Source organism: Micromys minutus (genome assembly GCF_963924665.1).
Source record: "Micromys minutus genome assembly, chromosome: 23".
NCBI lineage: Eukaryota > Metazoa > Chordata > Mammalia > Rodentia > Muridae > Micromys > Micromys minutus.
In genome coordinates, this window is record NC_137958.1 from 33,698,440 (window position 1) to 33,717,136 (window position 18,697).

The 18,697-nt window shown below is 39.9% G+C and overlaps 1 protein-coding gene across 1 annotated transcript in view; it reads right to left on the reverse strand.

The window, feature by feature from the left end:
* The window catches only part of COL28A1 (collagen type XXVIII alpha 1 chain), a gene marked incomplete at both ends in the record, with an annotated part of 147,374 nt that overhangs the window by 61,683 nt on the left and 66,994 nt on the right, over positions 1 to 18,697 (reverse strand). Inside the window, 6 exons of the mRNA XM_080936233.1 lie at positions 9,595 to 9,663; positions 10,047 to 10,115; positions 13,809 to 13,877; positions 14,466 to 14,534; positions 15,521 to 15,592; positions 18,174 to 18,242. Coding sequence (XP_080792359.1) covers positions 9,595 to 9,663; positions 10,047 to 10,115; positions 13,809 to 13,877; positions 14,466 to 14,534; positions 15,521 to 15,592; positions 18,174 to 18,242 — 417 coding nt within the window. The remainder of the gene's footprint in view (positions 1 to 9,594; positions 9,664 to 10,046; positions 10,116 to 13,808; positions 13,878 to 14,465; positions 14,535 to 15,520; positions 15,593 to 18,173; positions 18,243 to 18,697) is intronic.

Below are 18,697 nucleotides of genomic sequence, written 5' to 3' on the forward strand. Positions count from 1 at the left end.
GAATCATTTATTTATTTCTGTCATTGCGCTCCGCCTGGGATGAGTAGCCATCTGTTCAAGTCTCCTTAGAAAAACATCCCCACAACATAGCTCCATCCAGTACTTGTATGGCTTTGAAGTTCCAGGAACTAATTGCCTCTGGATCACCTTCCACCTACCTCCTGTCAGCTCTTACAGTGACTTCAAGTTCCTCCCAGCGTTAAGGATCAATCACACATAAAGAACTTCAAGCTGAGAACATGCATACCCTGTGTCAGACCCACTTCTATGATCTCTCTTTTCTTGGGAACCTCTGTGTCCATAAAGAAAATGTCTGTATTATGTCAGGGCCTCCTGCTATACCTGACTGATCTACCTCTCTGCCACTTTTTTAGAGACATGGGTAATACCTGTCAGGTTTTGACTGTCCTTCGGCAAAAGAGAGTAGCAGTAAACAATAGCTAAATAGGTGTTACTTACCATCACTTCTTATTTTGTCAAACAGATATGACAGCTACCTTTCCTGGGTTGCTGATCACAGCTCTCTTCCCAGGTTATAGCAGACAGATTAGACATGATGTAGCTGGACATCATATGCCTCCTCTGTGGAATACCCCACTGACCTGTGACTAAGGTAGCTTAGAGAAAACTGGACCCAGCTCTGAACGGGTAACTAGGATCTGCTAGTTTTCAAAACAGGAAGAGAAACACCGTGAAGCCCCTCCGTGAGAACACAGGATAGCACCAGCAAAAGCCTCAAGTACAAACAGTATACTCACAAAGTACAGGAACGCAATGAAGGGAAACTAAACTGACTTCCAGAGACACGAGAGGCACCTCAATCTAACGCAACGTGTGGGCATCACTCAGACCCGACTTATTTGAACAAGACAACTATCAAAAAAAAAAAAAAAAATCATGAGGTGACCTGGAAGATTTCAACGCCAGATATTTGCTAGTGTAAGAAATTGTTGACGTGTTTAGGTTTTACAGTGGCTCTGCAGTTATGTTCTGAAAAGAAATTCTTCTATCTGAGAGATAAATATCAAATCTTTATGTGGATGATGTCTGGGGACTGGTTCAGTAAAAGCCAGTGGAGAGAGAAGCAGGGACTACGGATGAAGCCAGACAGACTGCGTAGGGATAACTAATGCTCTGTAATGAAAAAGAAGCAGGGGCAGGTGGATTCCTTATGTGCTTAATAATGTTCACTACCAAGTGTGTACCAAGTGTGTACTAACTTTTCGATGTTCTGATAAAAATCTCAAAGGAAAATTCTTTTAACAATTCTTCAAAGTGAATTAAATAGGATACATAATAAGAAAGACCATATTATAAAAGGATTCCAGTGAAACTGGCATGCCTGAAAATACATTGTAAGAGAAACTTATATTGTGAATTTTATGGTATAAATATTCGGCATGATTATCCCTTTGTTTTTACCTTGCAGGCATTAGAGTTTTGCAGCATAATAAATTTCTTTCTTGCTTTAAAAAAAAAATAATGTTCACAACAACATGGACGCAGTACTATGCTCTTAAGTTCACGAACAACATTCAACAAGAACCTCAGCAGTGACCATGGGTCAGTATTGTTGTAGTATGGTAGGAAAAAAACAATTTAAGTGATAATTTTAAGTGCCTAAAGGACATCAACGGGAGGAGAGGCCCTTGGTCCAGTGAAGGCTGGATGTCCCAGTGCACGGGAATGCCAGGGTGTGGAGGTGGGCATGGGTGGGTGGTTCGAAGAGCGCCCTCATAGGGGTTTTCAGAGAGGAACTGGGAAAGGGGATCACATTTGAAATGTAAATAAAAACATATCCAATAAAAGAAAAAAAAAGGTAAAAAGAAAATAAAAATAAAAAAAATAAATGCCCAAAGGAGTGAGGTGATGGGTGGATAACAAGCGTTGTGGGTAGACTTTTCATGTTTCGTACATTCTTGGTATGCACCAAATATTACATCATTAAATTTTAAAAAGTGATATAAACAAAGGCACATTTTTTTAAAAATCTCCTTCTTTGAAGAAAGAAAAACCAACCTGCCACTTTTTCACACATGGTATTTGGTTAGGAGTGTCTTCTCGACTACAACTGATCATATTAAAAACACGTATACATATTTTCTACCAACAACACTATCAATATCAAGAACGTGATAGATTACAAATACAGAGATGGCATCTCCCTACGTGGATGAAGAATATATATTATGAAATGTGTCTTATCCCTGGGGCCGTGAGTCCCTCTTAACCGATGATAGCTGAGGTGTGAAAAAAAGAGGATAGGGTGTGACTCTGATGACGCCACTCAACAGCATGGCTTCTGCCATAACACAGAATTGCCACCTGAGAACAAGTGTCTTTGTCTCTGGCACTTGTTTTTAGTGTGTACGCTTATCATCGGTAGATAGTGTAGCATTCTCTCATGGTGGATTTAGCTTGCTACACTGGAGGGCGTTAGAGCCTGCAGAGGGAGCCCTTAAACTAGGAGACAATGAACGACATAGTAAAGTCTGGAGTTTCTTTCTGTAACCAACTCAGTAGGTAAACCCCAGCCTAAGTTCTACAATTACCTGTCGTCTCTCCCTCAAGAAAAGCACTGTTTAAATGGCTTTCCCTTCCCAGTGCCCACAAAGGGGACTCTGGATGGAAGACATCTCTATCTCCCTGGGATGGCCAAGTTTAAATCTGACTGCAGACCTCGTTCCTATGAATGAACGATCCAGCGAAGGTTTTAGCTACCCTAACCTTGCAGAGTCGTTTCCTTTTGACTCTCCAAAAAGCAAGCAAGTCCTTATGATGGTGATGATGGTAAACATACACTAAAACTTTCATTTTTCTTCACATAAGAAAGAAAAAAAAATCACCAGCTACTGCTACTCCTCACATTAGCAAATCTTTGCTGGGATTTATAATAAAATTATTACTATGAATAATAATGGACATTTATGAAGTTTATTATGCGGCAAGTCATTTTACTTGTTATCTTTATAACCTCAAGAATATCAGCTTACCACATTTGATAGAAAAGGAAACCGAGGCTTCAGAGGACATAGGACACGCCCAAACCTCTGTGGCTCAGTGAAATTCAAAGCCATTGTGTCTCTCAGAGCCCATTTCTCATTTTATGACTGCTAAGACCAGATCTAAAGGAGTCATTGTCTCCAGAGACTTTTCCCCAGCTGCTATTCCATGCAGAGACCACATCTGTGCGGCTGTAAAGGTTTTCTTTCCTACTTTAGGTCAGCCATATTTCCAAGGAGAAAACAAGAACAAAATATCCTGAGTTATAAAATTCTCTCTGGGTTATATAACAGGCCATAGCACCTGCATAAGCACATGGCTGTCTGGGGTTTCCCTTGCTACTCTCCTTCCCTTCGCTGCCATTCCTAATTCTGTGGTTTACCCCAAACTTCGCATCGATCTAATAATCCTTGATCACCTGTCCAGAAAAGACCTTTGTCTTTTTGTCCAGCTTACAATGGACTTGTAGGGATCCAAGATATGATGGCTGCTAATTAGAGTGTTTTCCTGTTAAAATGCGTGACAATGCCTTGGGGAACATCACTCCCTGCATCTCTCAGAATAACCCCCGTGAAGTACAATCACAGATGAGGAGGCTAAGTCAAGGGGGACTAAGTGACCTTATAAGGTTGTGGAGCTGACAAATGGCACTGAGGCAGTAATAGTGAAGAAACGGCCTGTTGCTGTGCCTTCTATATTCTGTAAGACTTAGTAAAAATATTTTAGAAAAGAATTGACCCGTTAGACTGACTTCCACGAACATATATATCAACAGGGCTTTACTGAACTTCTCTTTCTTTCCTTATGCCAGTGAAACCCTTGCCATTATTTGAGAGGGCTATAAAAGCCATTTATAGTTCATGCAGTGGTCTCAATCTTTCTGTGCTTTTGGGGTATCAAAAACTAAACTGAATCCACTGCAGAACATCAGTCTTCAGAGTTATTCAGGAAGTGACACTCTGAAGGGTTCACTAAATGATGAAGCCAAGGGAAGGTTGAATTTCAATGAGTAAGGAGAAGTCAAGGCAATGATTAGCATTTGGTTAACGTCTGTCCTTTTCTGGGTTCAAAATTAAATTAAGCTGTAACTATGATGTCCTTAAAAACATAGGCACCGTTACTTAGGTCAGCAAATGCCATGGTTTAGTAACTTTTGGATACCATACTCACAATGACATCACTGGAAATTTAGAGGTTTAATACAGATCCCTAGATAATGGTCTTATGAACGGTTGACCAACTAACGCTCATCATATCCCTCTGTCACGTCTCACCGATGGCGGTTGTAGGACCAGAGGAGCAGTGACAATTACAAGCATAAAAATTATGAGACTACTAAAACCATTGAAAAGGCTCTAGAAAGACCAACACTCAAGTTGCTCTTGCATTTCCATCCTAGCTTTACATTTTAACTCCTCTACCATTGACCTCACCCTCAAACACATGTCTCTCCTAGTTCCTGGTTACATGAAAGCTTGTTGAAGAACTTTGAGGCTTGTTGGTAATTTCTTTCTAATCTCAAAACCAGATCATTGGAGCTTTTGGTGGGGAGGAAGTTCCTCCAGTCTGCATCACTGAAAGCACAAAATGTATTCATGCTGATGCCAGTCAGGAACATTCAGGGTGTAGTGTTTATCTTCAGGGCTGCAGAGACCTCTGTGTGCCCTCCAGGGAAGCAGGCTGTAGCCCCAGAAAACAGTAAGCAGAGAAGAAAGTAGTTTTTAAGGAAGTTGGCAGCCTGGAGTGAGCTCAGCTTTCACAAAGCCCTGCTTCAAGGACCTGCCTTGAAAAGCTACCTCATCAAATTTCCTAGGTCCTGAACTTGACCTTTTCAGAAACCTACAGGCCAAGCTCCCTAACTGTCAAACCCCACATGTCTCTGGCTTTAACTATTCATACTTTGAGCTCATCCCCCATTACTTAGCAATTTTAACATAATTTTATTTAATTCCTTGAGAATTTCACGTCAATGTATTTTGATTATAGACATCCTTAACCCCCTCACATATTCACATCCCCCTTTCTGCATTCTCCAAATTTAGAGTCTAGTATGAAGAGGTGGGCTTCTAGTCCACGATGGAAGCACTAATCCTTAATATCTTTATCCCTAAGCCTGCATCCTTGACTGGCCCTTCTTGTCTGGCCTGCTCAAAATGGAGTTGCTTGTCTAGACTGCATCTGCTGATGGGCGCCCCAGATTCCTAATGCATCTCTGTGTGAATTGGTCCTCTATTCTGCCAAGACTTGGTAGCAGCATGCACATATGTGAGCCATTGCCGAGAACAGAGAAGCAATTCAGACGCTGGGAACTTTTTCAGAATAATGATACTCGGTGGAATTTCACAGAGACTTGCATTTTAATTTACTACTATGGGCCACTTTTGTCAAATAAAGGATGTATTTACAATACTCAATATTTGATTTGGAGGGGGGGATGTTTAACTCTTTTTGGTTTGTGTTTGTGCTTTTCTTTGCAGTTTTCATAACCCAGGTTTTGATGATGGAGAAGCTAGAATAAAAAGGAAAGCAATCCAAGTGCACGCAAAACAGCAGGAGACAATGCAAAGATGGGCAGATTGGAGACTGAGCACTCTACATAAATAGAGCCACTCTCTTGCATACATGCTGTGAACGTATTTACATTGTAAAGAGACAAGTTGTTTAACCTCTGATTATCAATTTCCTCCTCTGTAAAATGGGGGAATTGTTCAATTTTAGAAATAATTATAACACTATCATAATTCAAAGCACAATAAAATCCCAATAATCCTTCTGGTCACATATGCTATTTCAACTATTTGATAGCTAAGCGGCCATTTGAATGCCCCCAAATCCAGGTTAGCTTGGATAAGTGTACATGAATCCATGCCACAGGTTCTGGTACAACCTTGGCTTTTCCTAGCACTAACAGAACTAGGAGGACCAGGCAAGATGAATTTGCCCTCGAGGAACTCAGAGAGCTATCCCAATATTCTCTTTCAATAAGGCCTAAAACAAACTTCAAGACTACAGTTTATCTGAGGTTCTCCTCTCAGCTTCAGGCCCCATTTGGGCTTTTCAGGTAAAGACTTAAGAGCAATGACTTAGCTGCAGCTCCTATAAGGAAGCTGAGAGTATGCCAAAAATGTCTCAACATCACAAGGATTCTCTTTATTCTCAGGGCTCCAATGGAGGAATGCAAGCAGAGATGGGTGAAGTTTTTGAAGATGGTTTCCATCGGGAGTCTAGTGGTATATGGGTCTAGACCTCAGGACACAGAGTGAGCTTTTCCACTCAACAAGAGACCAACAGCTTTGGTCCTTTCCCAGGATAATCCCCCGGGTGGACTTTCTAACTTACATCCGCTGTTGTCCTTGAAATTTTAAAGGAGAATTTTGAAAGAGCTCAGAAATTCTTGCCAAAATGTGATGGTCTATAAACATTTTCTACTAGCAAAAAAAAAAAAAAACAAAAAACAAAAAACAAACAAACAAACAAACAAAAAAAAAAAAAACACGGAGTCCCACAAGGTGCTAGATGCTGGGTGTTGCTTTTTATATGTTTGAAAACATAAAAGCTTTGATTCCAATGTGTGTGTCATATGCTAAACATATGTGACCTTAACTAAATATCACACAAGCCATCATAAATTAATCAGTAACCTTAATAGTTTCCTCATTTCAAAACACAAGGTTATGCCTGAAGGCTAAGGTCTTAAGGTGACTACACAGAGTCTAAATAAAAAACCTATTCAGATAGTGGACACACACACCTCTAAATACCTGCAGCTTCTGTGACTTTAACTCAAAGTAACAGGAAGATTTGTTACATATTTGGGTACCAGGTTTTTGTTGTCTGTCGCTGACCTATTTGTGCTGATTCGATATCTACTTTAATCAGAAGGACAATGGTAACGTAAATTTCTCCTTTTAAAAGCATCTCCTTTACTTTCCCTATTTATGTCTGTGTATGTGTTTGTGTATGTGCCCTTGTGCTCTTCCGAAGGGAAGGCCAGGTGGAGACTTAGGGCCTCTTTGCAAAAGGAGAGATGATTCTCAAGTTCTTTATAAGCTAGTGTTTGCTTCCAAAATTTCCTTTATTCTCAAATCTATAATTGAAAAGTTTCTTTGATTTTTAAGACTAGCTCATGCTCCTTGTATCTTTTTCTGAGCTAGAGTTCTGTGACTAACACATTTTGCACAGGAAGAGACCGGAGGCAGGGAAGAGAGGAAAGACCGTACAGAGGGAAACAGATGAGCAGAAACAGGTAGAGTCTGGTTCTGTTCCTCCCCTACTCCCTACTTCTAGAAGCAAATTGGAGTCCAAGATGAGTTTTGGAAAAGGCACAGCGTGACTTTTGGAAATACGTTTGCTGCTTTTAAAAGTCAAAAAGGGAGGATAAGAAATTGCAAGTAAGAACACTTGTCTTGGCAATTTTTTCCAGAAATAATAAAAAATATGAAAGTAAGTACATGGCAATTTCTTTCAGGAATATGATAGATAAAAATCACTCAGAAAATACCTTAGTCTGCATATTAAATAATCTGACAAAGAAGAATGTTCATAAGGATTAAATTTTAAGTGTTCATTATCTTTGCTGTTATTAATGCTCCACATGAAGCTGTAACATGATAACTTAATATAATAATACTTGTATAAATATTCATAAACAGCTACTCTGAAAATATAAACGGCCATATGCTTACTCTGCAATACAAACACAGCCAAGTATATATTTAACATATTTTATTTCATATCTTATTTTAAATAGAAATAAGCTTCTGTTTCCTGTAGGAAAATATTTAGTTTAATAACAAAAGGGTTTACCAATGTTTTATTTGGAACAGGAAGTTATTGTATTTATATACCAAAACTTTCTACTTTATTAAATTTTAATGTTTTGATAGATTTTATGTGTTAAAGAAAAAAAATGACTTAATATCTGAATACAGTATGGATTGTTGACAACATCAAGGCTCATTGAAGGATTGGAGTTAGTCCTGAGTCAACACCACCTGAACTTTGATCAGAACATCTCAAGGTCTACATGCATGATTTTTTGGGGCACTTTCAGCCACACTTTTTAACTGAAAAACTTTTTACAATCACCCCAAGAATTACTACTGAGGCAGATATAGAAGTCTGTCTTACAGATGGCGGGTTTTGTCATTGGCCTTTGGTCTTTTGTTCTCCTGGAGGTAGGCAGAAGAAAAGAGCACCTACTGTTTCATAGAAAGGCGGTAAATGAGCATCCTCACTTCTAACTAGGGTGGCAGAAACAACAAAAACAAAAGTGTAACAATCAGCATGGACAGGTCTTTCTGTAATGAGCTAGAAACATGACAGATCTGAGTGACTCATTGAATAGTTTAAAATAATTAATTTTCTGTAAAAACACTTGACGTTTGTCTGCTTTCCCGTTACTAGAATTTAGAGTAGGGTACTAACATCATTCTGGACTCAAAAGGTTAGCAGAGACTACAAAGAACCTGCCTCCAAGAAAGCTTACGTCTCATGGAACCCGCAGAGCACCATTGGCATAAAGAAACACATTATCCTTAGAGTGATCTATCCAGTCTACACATGGAACCTATGTCAAAAGGCAGTAGTGATGTTGCTTTATAAGGGAAATCTGGGAGAAAACTTTAGCCAAGGCCTAAGATCTGGTTATCTTTACAGAGGTGATTCTGAAAGCGTGAATCTGCTGGGGGGATGTTAGTCCAGGGAGACTGGTTGTTGGGGGCAAGGGGAAAATGGATAGAAGCCATGTCGAGTCTTAAAAGCCTCAAAAGCTGAGGATACCCTTGGGTTTCATTCTAAGTCCAGAGAAGCCACCAGAGTATTTCTAAAGAGAAATGGAATTTCCTCTGATTTGTGGTTTTAAAAGGCCATCTAACCTGTTAGGTTATAGAGGGGCAAATTTGGAAGTGGGAAACTCAGAGAAGAGGTCATCTGAGTACCCATGCATGGTGGGGTGTGTCTGAAGGAAGTCACAGACAGAAATAGTCCAGGCTGTAGGCTCACTCTGACCATGAAACTACCAGGGCAAGCAAAGGGCAGGATTGGAGGAAGACATGAAGAAGAAGGAACTAAGGGTGGTGTTGTTCTTGGCTGGAAAGCTCTGCCTTTTACAGCACCACAGGGTACGAATCAGGGGTACTGGTTTGAAGGTTAGATTACAGATAGCTATAAGAAATAAATAAAATATGTAATAAGAAATTAGACCAACAAGGAAAAGAGCTTAAGGAAAAAAAGGCTCGGATGACATCATCATGATGCTAGTGATAGAGCTGTGGTTTGGGTGAGTCGGGCTAGCGAAAAAACAGAATGAAGTGAGAGAAGAGAGCTCTGAACTGACCTTGGTAAAGGAAGAGGAAGAAACACTGAAAGGTTAGGCTTGCTACCAAACAGTTAGTTCAAGGGCCAAGAAGTCAGTCAACATAGTCATAGGCACATAGTCATAGGCATTTCCCAGGAAGCCTATGAGTAAAAGTGAATAATTCAGCAGTAATTTCCTACATCTCTATTCTTTTATCGTGTCAGATAAAAATAAAAGACATTTGCCAAAGTCACCTATAAGTGCTTTCTTTTTGCTTACTTTAAAAATCTTACCTTTGCTCCAGTATCTCCTATACCACGCAAGCCCATTGGTCCAGGGGGTCCTGGCAATCCTCGAGGTCCCTAAGGTGATGTAATACAGGATGAAATAAGCATCCTTAGAGTATGCAATCCTCAGATAGGTGGAGGGAGGGAAAATCAGAAGGGAGGTAAAGAGAAAAAAAGGAAGGAAGGAGGAAACTGGGAGGAAAGAAGAACGTGAGGGGGTAGGAAAGGTTTTGGCATCGCAACAGCTAACAGTATATTTTATAAGGAGCTATAAGAATTCAAAGGTACCCGACACAAAGATATTATACAATGTTTAAGGAAACAGAAATGCTAATTAAGCCCAATTTGATCATTACATTATATACATGTATCAACTCACCATATTATAGTTCAAATATGTTTTTAATATGCATACAGTTAAATTATTTATATGAAAAAGAAGACGCCTCTATACTTACGGACACACCAGGATAGCCATCACCTTTGAGTCCTGGAGCACCCACTGGTCCCCGGGGACCCTGGGCACCCTATAAAAATACCAAGTCGTGGTACTAAATCATTGGACATCTAGCAGAGCTTAAGCTAAAGACTAATTCAGTAACAACCATTGGTTTGACAAGACAAAGGAAATTTCAGGAAAATATCCTGCTACATTTAGCAATTGCTTAATTCCTCAGAAGTCCCAACAGTTGAGGTCCCCAGGATGTTTGGGAGGAAAATAAAGAATGTATGAACCACGGCAAAGACTTCTATAGGAAACATGGGTCACAAGAGTCGAGGAACAGCTAGTTAATTAATTTTTAATTCTAATTAAAAAATATACAAACAGTTATCATACCATAAATTCAGGAGAAGTATAAACATGAGAAAATTTAGGAAGCACTGAGTGGGGGAGGAAAAATGATTACATAACAGATTTCGAGTGTAGACTGTCAAATATAACAAGCCCAGCACAGTGGGTTACATCTATTGTGTTCCTCCGCGTGCCTAAATTACAGAGCACTGAGTCACCCAAATGGAGTTCAAACAGACTAAGTTGATAAGTGATGAGACCCTGACTATTTTCTGTTAACCTTGGGCACCATGACTCGTACCATCAGGCATTCGCCTCCTCTAAAGAGACCAGAGAGAGATGACTATTGTCCCTTAGACAGCATGTTATTGTACAATTCCCTTACAAATAAAACCCAAGAAAACACTGGGTAGAATAAAATGAATACAGAGGGGGAAAGGACTTGAGGAATCTTTTAGAATATGTAACAATTTCAATGGCTTACTAAATATGTTGTAAAACTATTTTTTGCAACATACCATTTTGTTACTGTGATGGCTGCTAGCCTTTGTGCACATTACTTATTTTGATTTTTAAAAAAAGTTGGTTTGTGCTTAGTTTATTTGTTTATTTTTATTTTACATTAGATGGAAACTAGTAACAGCCCTACTTTTGTTTTCCATGAAAGGAAAAGCAAATGATACCTTCAAATATTTTCTTCACATACTAGACAATTCTGAGATCAAGTTGTGATTATCCAAAGTATTGCCCTCAGTCCAGCTCTCTATTGATCTTAATTCTATGCCAATAAGTGAATGAATGAATGAATGAATGAATGGGGACAGATAAAAGCTGAAGACCCTTTAAGCACCAAGAAAGTTAAATTTAATTTGAGAGCCATGAATTCAGTAGCTGGTTTTATGTGGTCAGCCTCAAAATGGGTCACCTTAATGACAATTTGGGCCACTTATGGAAACAGTTTTCTATTTGCCATCATCACAAACTCAAGATGATTTTTTAAATTTGCCTGTGTAATATGGAGCAAGAACAAGGTGAAGGGAATTTAGTGTGTCCTCAACTACAGGAAACTGCTCAGAATCAGCTTTCTAAGCCATCCCAGCTACATTTAACATAATGCTGGTCATTCATGTATGAGACTGTTTTCCAAATAAGACTCCATCTATGGGCATGCTTATGATACAAAAAAAAAGGCCAACAAAAGAAGTGTGTGTGTGTGTGTGTGTGTGTGTGTGTGTGTGTGTGTGTGTGTGTGTGTGTGTGTGTGTGTAGAAACTGTTCCCCGGTTATGCCCAAAAGAAAAAGAATCCAATTTTCTTCTGGTTTTTATTTCTGTGCTCTAAGCCAATGCTATATTACCAGCAGCTGTAACTGATTATCTGCTGGCACTCACAGCACAGGAGCGAACCCTTAACACACATTACAAACACCTTTTCCCTCCAGGTCTTTGTCTTCTCTCCTGCAGAGTTTGCAGTAACTTGGTTACTTCTAACGATAACAGCAAGCAGGATGGGTTCTCCTCATTATCAATTTGTCTAGATTAGGAATTACTGGGAGACAGGCTTATATGTTTGTGTTTGAGGGGGTTTCGAAAGAATTTGCCTAAAGAGAAATGACCTGCTCTGAAAGTGAGTTGGGACCGTGCCATAGACTGGGGTCTGGACTTAATAAAAATGGAAAAAGGAAAAGGCTATGTGACCCAGAGCATTCTCCTTTCTCTTATTCCTGAATAGACAAAATGTGAGAAAATTCTTGCCCCCATACTTTCTCTACCAAGATGGACTTTGTCTCCCAAACCATGAACCAAATCAAACCTTTCCTACATTAAATTGCTTCTTGTCTGGTATTTGGTCACAGCCATGAGCAAGACTATGAAGCTAGGAAGTGTCATGGCTCAATTCTAGGAGTTGGTTTTCATTTGGGACACCTCAGGACAATTTTATAAATCAAATCTTGCCATGTTTCCTTTCTTCACTATAGTCAAGAAAGTGTCAATTTTCTGTGATCTGTCTCTCATTCCACACATAACAGCATGAACACGGGTGGGGTATTTTGAAATGGGTATTAGGGCAGGCCTGAGAGATCCCTGATGTGGAATGTAAAGTTGAAATAGTGTGCCAACCTCCCACCGTACATTCAAAGGAGTATATAACCCTGAAAAATGTGAAAACAACCACACTGGAAATGAATAGCATCAAGAATACCACTAAAGCCCGCAAGAGGAAAAATGGTTGGCTAAAGAGGCAAGCATCTTTAAATACCATCATCATCTGCAATTCACGGCAGTCATGAGCAAGTAAAGGTGAGGTTGAATATAACATCACATAAACAGCAAAGATCATGGAGTGTGAACAACCAGTTATCAAACAACATGGAAATGGTCCCCACAATTAACTGAACAAGATAACATCTGTAGTTTCACATGGGAGATTTGACAGTTTTCTTGAGTCAACTACATAGGTAGAGTCCCAGAAACAGGATGAACAACCCGGCTGAGCTTGTGTGAGATTTTTAAAAATCTTATCCCTGAAAGCTTCATGTGACAAGAAATCCTAGTCTTGGGCAAACCAGAGCAGCTGTGACTCTAGTGATAAAAAAAAAAGTTCTTTTTTTCTAACAATGACTGATTCAGCAAACACTTAGCCATGAGATCTAATATTCCCTAAATACATAAAAAATAAACCTGTTGCTTATTCCTTCCCACCCCCCCTGCAAGGGCATAACTTCTATACATGTATTTCATCAATAGATAGATATTGTAAGTAAGTGATTAACCTATTAAATGGGATAGCTTGGATCTTGAGCATGCCTCAGAGATTTATGTGTTCAAAGAGTGGTCCCCAGCCTATGGCTGCACTGGAAGTTGGTGGAGCCCTTAGAGTATCAGGTTTAGTTGGAGGAAATTAAGTAACTGGGGGGGGGGATATTTCCTCAGAATAGATATTGGAAATGCAGCCTTTCCTATCTCCTTTGGCTTACTGACTGTCACCACGTGAACAGGAATCTTCTATCATGTATTCCTACCTTGATGTACTAAGATGCTACAACCTCAAGCAAAGGGGACAGACATTCATAGTCTAAAATCTCTGAAACCATGAGCCAAAATAAACTTATGAATTGATGATGCACATATTTCAGCATGGTGGCAGAAAGCGGGGCTAAGTACTCTTCTTCTTCCTCCCCCTGCTTTCTTCTTCTTTTTCTTCTTCTTCTTGTTCTTGTTCTTCTTCTCCTCCTCCTCCTCCTCCTCTTCATCCTCCTCTTTTTTTCAAGCCTCTTCTTCTTCCTCCTCCTCTTCTTATTTTGTTTTGAAGTGCATGGATAAAACAAAGAGTCTTGTGCACACTAGTAAAGTATTATATCTCTTCGTTGCATTCCCAGAACAGAAGCACCTTCTCACATCCAGAAAAGAAGCATCAATAAATCATACCTTTGGTCCTCGAACAGAAAGTCCAGGTTCTCCTTTAAGACCAGGCATTCCAGGTCCTCCTCTGTCTCCCTGGACATTATAAATAGCATTGTCAAGGCTATAGGTTACATGAAGAATCACAGAAGTACACAGTCAATGTGCATGTCAAAACAGGCCAGCAGTGTGTGAAGAACTTAATGTGTCCATCTCATCCTTCAGACAAATTTGAGAAACTAAACTGAAGAGTTAATAAACCCATTAGTAAATGTTTCTGCAGGGTTTGGGAAAGTCCAACAAAACAATATGTGACAATTAGACTTAAATATTTAGATGTAAGGATGCCTGGGAATTTTCTTAAAACTGAGTGCATACTTTCCTCCAGACTGTTCAATTATAGAGCCTTGTAGATTCTCCTGTAAATGTAACAACAGTTTACATGTGCTGGGGCCTGAGGGTTGAGAGAAGGAACACAGGGTTACGTGGCAAACTTAGCATCAGGAATGAGAAGTCTGGCTTTGAGTCTGCCTATCTGTGTATATTTCTTAAGGCTCTTCCCAAACTAAACTTCTAGCTTACAAAAACCATCATAAGTGACAAAAAAAAAACCACCATCAGTGACATAAAAATACATATATATTTCCAACTCACAACTTTAAAAAATGCCAAGAATATATATACCTTTGGTCCAGATGGTCCAGGAATGGATGTTCCAGGCATTCCAAAGGGGCCCATAATGCCAGGTTCTCCCTGAGAAAACCGGAAAAGCTGTTACATTTCAAGTAGAGAAACTATACAGTAATTATAGGAGGAAAAGAAAACAAACATCAGCATATTTCAGAATATGCAGAACCCCGGCTCTGTAAGTGTGAATATGAAAATGATTGAAACATCCTTTGTAAATCACCGCTGAAGTTATTACCCCGCATGTTCTCGGTGCCTTTAAATAAATGTGTTCAATTAATTCCTGAACAGTAGGAAGTTTTTATCTCTTGTGTAGCTTTACACTGGCTAATATGAAGCAATCCATGATGCCCATGTTTTATAGTGTATGACAAGAAGCTCGTAGAAAAAAAATCTTGTATTTAATCATAGAAATAGTCTCCAGCATAAGTTTTACAGTTAGGTGGCTAACTTATAAATAATTTTTCTTTGTTGCTCTTACTGTGATGGCTGGGGAGGTGGGCCTGCCATTAAGGTTTGTCTGAGTAACTCCTGTGTAATACCAGAGACTGTTGAGAGCCGCCTTTGACTCTCTATTCTCACCATTGCTCTGGCCATGTGAGTGATTGGCTCAAATTGTTCAAAGCAGAGCAGGATGGGGCGGGCTTTCCAAAGCCTTCTCTTCAGTATACCTGTCAATCAACGTTGGACATACCGCTTAGCAAAATAACATGGCAGGGAAGGGACGTGGCCCTTCCTTTACACCAGTTTCTCTACATTTGGTAATTCCTACGGCGATTGGTAGTCTGATTGTCCCACAAGAAGCGCGGATAATTAAATACTTTGTGAGATCTCTTTATTCCATTCTATTATGGTTTGGAATGGAAAGTTGTCTAAAGACATTTTCCTCTGGGTTTTGTGTGTGTGTGTGTGTGTGTGTGTGTGTGTGTGTGTGTGTGTGTGTGTTGGGAAGGAAACAAGTAATCAAATCTGAAGTGGAAATTTAATATTCTACGAAAACCAGACACAATTACCACGTCCTCGAAGCACAGATGAGAATATAAGAAACATACCTTCGGCCCTTCGGGTCCTGGAAACCCCCTCTGCCCTTGATTTCCTTTGCTCCCTTTCTTTCCTTCATCACCCTGACGGAATAATTACAAAAATATAGAGGTCGTATTAACACCATCACTCTCCAGCCCCTGGGCTCCCACATCAGAGCCCGGCTTCCAAACACCAGATTTCCAGTAGTCAGCCTGAGCCCAGCCCTGCCACCCAAGGTTTGTGAACGGTCCTCAAAATCCCACCCAGTCTTTATCATTTGTTCAAACTGATTCGATGTTCTTTACATCTAAGTTCTAAGTCTCAGAGGACGTTTGTCTGAGTTTATGAGTCTCTTCTGCCCTGTTGTCCTGTGCACAGATGGTTCTGATACACTTGGTGTTTCAGAAAAAAAATAGATGATTTTTTTAAAATCCTGCCTCTCAATTTACATGTTTTTTCTGTTTAAAAACATTAAAAGAGACATTTTTCACATCAAGACGCCCATTTCTTCCTCAGTGGGGAGTCTAGTCTGCTCTACAAAAGAAAGCCAGTAATTTTGTTGGTAAGAAGATACTCCAGCAGTAGCCTACTGCTTCCCAGCATGGCTGTACTTAGCAGTGTTCCCATGGCCATAAAGAACTCTGCTCCCTTCTACCAAGGTCTCACCAGCATCAGAATCCCCTCACCTTTCTCTCAGCAAGGCTATATCTATCCAGATGTGGGCCCAAGTGAGTGAAGGAATTTCTCTTTAAGCTTGCGGCTGAGCTAATTGGCACATTGCTGGTACACCAGGCATAGCCATGGTTTTCTTTTTTAAAAAATTGGATATTCTCAGTATTTACATTTTAAATGTTATCCTCTTCCCTCTTCTCCCTACACTTGCTTTCATGAAGGTTCTTCCTTTCCCAACCACCCTCTCCACCTATGTGCCTTGGCATTCCCCTACACTGGGAAAATGCACCTTTACTAGACCAAAGGCCTCTTCTCCCATTGATGCCAGACACTGCCATTCTCTGCTACATATACAACTGGAGCCATGGGTCTCTCCATGTGTGCTCAATGGTTGGTGTTTTGGTCCATGAGAGTTCTGGAGGGTTTTATTGGTTAATAATGTTCTTCCCATGGCCTTGCAAACCTTTTCAGCTCCTTCAGTACTTTCTCTAGCTCTTTCATTGGGGTCCCCATGTTCAGTCCAACTAGCCATGGTTTACAAACTAATATTACAGTCACCTGGAGGGCTTGGTAGAGCACAGATTTCTAAATCTCATGTCCAGAATTTTCTGATTTAGGCTGCCTTTACAAGGGACTGATCATTTGCATGTCAAATATTCATGGGCAATGCTGGTCCAGCTCATCTAGAGACTGCACCTTGAAAGCCAACGAATCACATCCTAGCACATAAACCAAGGGATGCCTCCAACTACATCCACAGTGATGCGGTTCATTCCGGAGAGTACACACCAGTAAAGAGCACCGGCCCAGGTTAGCACAGCCAAACAGCACTCGCTCCATCACGATTATCTACAGGAAAGGATGGCACAGCCAAAACTACAGAGTTTCTTTCATTGCCCACCAGGTTCAACCGTCTCAGAACACAACGGGTGAACAGCTGCTTGTCACTAAGAACCAGCACTGCCCGAGGACCATCTGGGCTACATTATATGCTGCTACTTTCTATTTGTGCTGCATTCTCCTCGGTGACCTGGGCATTTTGTCTCTGCTCTGTTGCCCATTCTCTTAGGATTTCCCCACTCAGGGCTCATGTGCTCTTGCTCTTCTGGGGACTTTCTCAGGGATACTATTCTTCCCCATTGTCTCACTTCTGATTATTAATAGGCCACTACTTCGAAATGCATCACGTTTTGAAAAATATTCTTCGTCCTCTTATTGGAAGAAAAACCTGACAGTGCAAGTGGCTGGAATTATACAGATATATTTTAAGTTTCAGTTTCTCGGGGCTTAGTTAATATAAGGCCAATTAAGAGTATTTTAACAGAATTATAAATAGAATTCTATTTATAGAACTGTTTGTGCAGTGTGATTGATAACTCTAAGAACCACAGGAATTCGGGTACCTTAGAGGTAGTATGTTATATAACTAAAGGTCTTATCCTATGGGGAAATTTATATCTTCTCCTCTTGACATACAAAGATATTAGTAAAATGGCATTTCTAGAGGGAGGAATGTGAATTTGTCACTTTATTTACCTATTTGCTTTATACTAGGAATCTATTTCATGGTCTTGCCTATGCTAAGTGCATTCTCCCACTAAGCTACAAACCCTGTCACCCAGTTGACATTTAATGAGGTGCTACGCCTTACAATTATGGGAAAGCCTATAAATATTTTAATAATCTTTATATACTTTTAAAGTCTAACAATGTGTCTTGTGAATTCTTTTCCTTTCCATATTTCCTGTAAATATCAGTTGACCATTCATTGAGAAAACATGTGTTGAGTTCTTCTCTAAGCTGGAGCTTACGATGGGTGTAAGAAAATAAAGATGAATAATATATACTTGCCTTCTTCCAAAAGCTCACAAGACAGTATTCGTGATTTTAAGCAAGATATAAACATGCTTGACATAGCAAAAATGAAAATCAGATCCCTTTAAAATTGGCTCTTTTGACTGGGGACCTGCACACAGACAGCTGCTTCCTGCCGAGCTGTCATTTGCCTACCTTGGGGCCAGGCTGTCCTTTCCCAGGCATTCCTTCTGGGCCTCTTGTTCCTGGAAGTCCAGCTTCTCCCTGGAGGGAAGGATACCAAATGCCTCAGTTGGTCCATGGAGGACAAAATGCAGAACCCAACTTGTGTCTCTTCTGGTTGCCAGAGAATTTGACTTGGACTATTCCCCCAAGCACACCATATCATTCTTTGCTTTCATCTCTAAATTAAATTGGAAACTTATCAATGAATAAATTAACATTAAACTCCCCTTTAACCGAGCAGCTGAAATACCTCAGAAAACTCCCATCTCAGCCAATTTCCAATGTGCAAAGCTTCCTTTGGCTCTTTGCTCACATTTAGTAGACTTTTCATTTATTTTTATCAAGAAAGTCATTCCACCTCACCATCTGCTACTTTTTCAGTAGTTTTATTAAAAACTGAGTATTTCAAATGTCAACACAAAATAGTTTAGGACATCTTTACAATAGCCCTAACTTCCCAGATGCATCTATAGAGTCTCTCTTTTGGAGAAAGA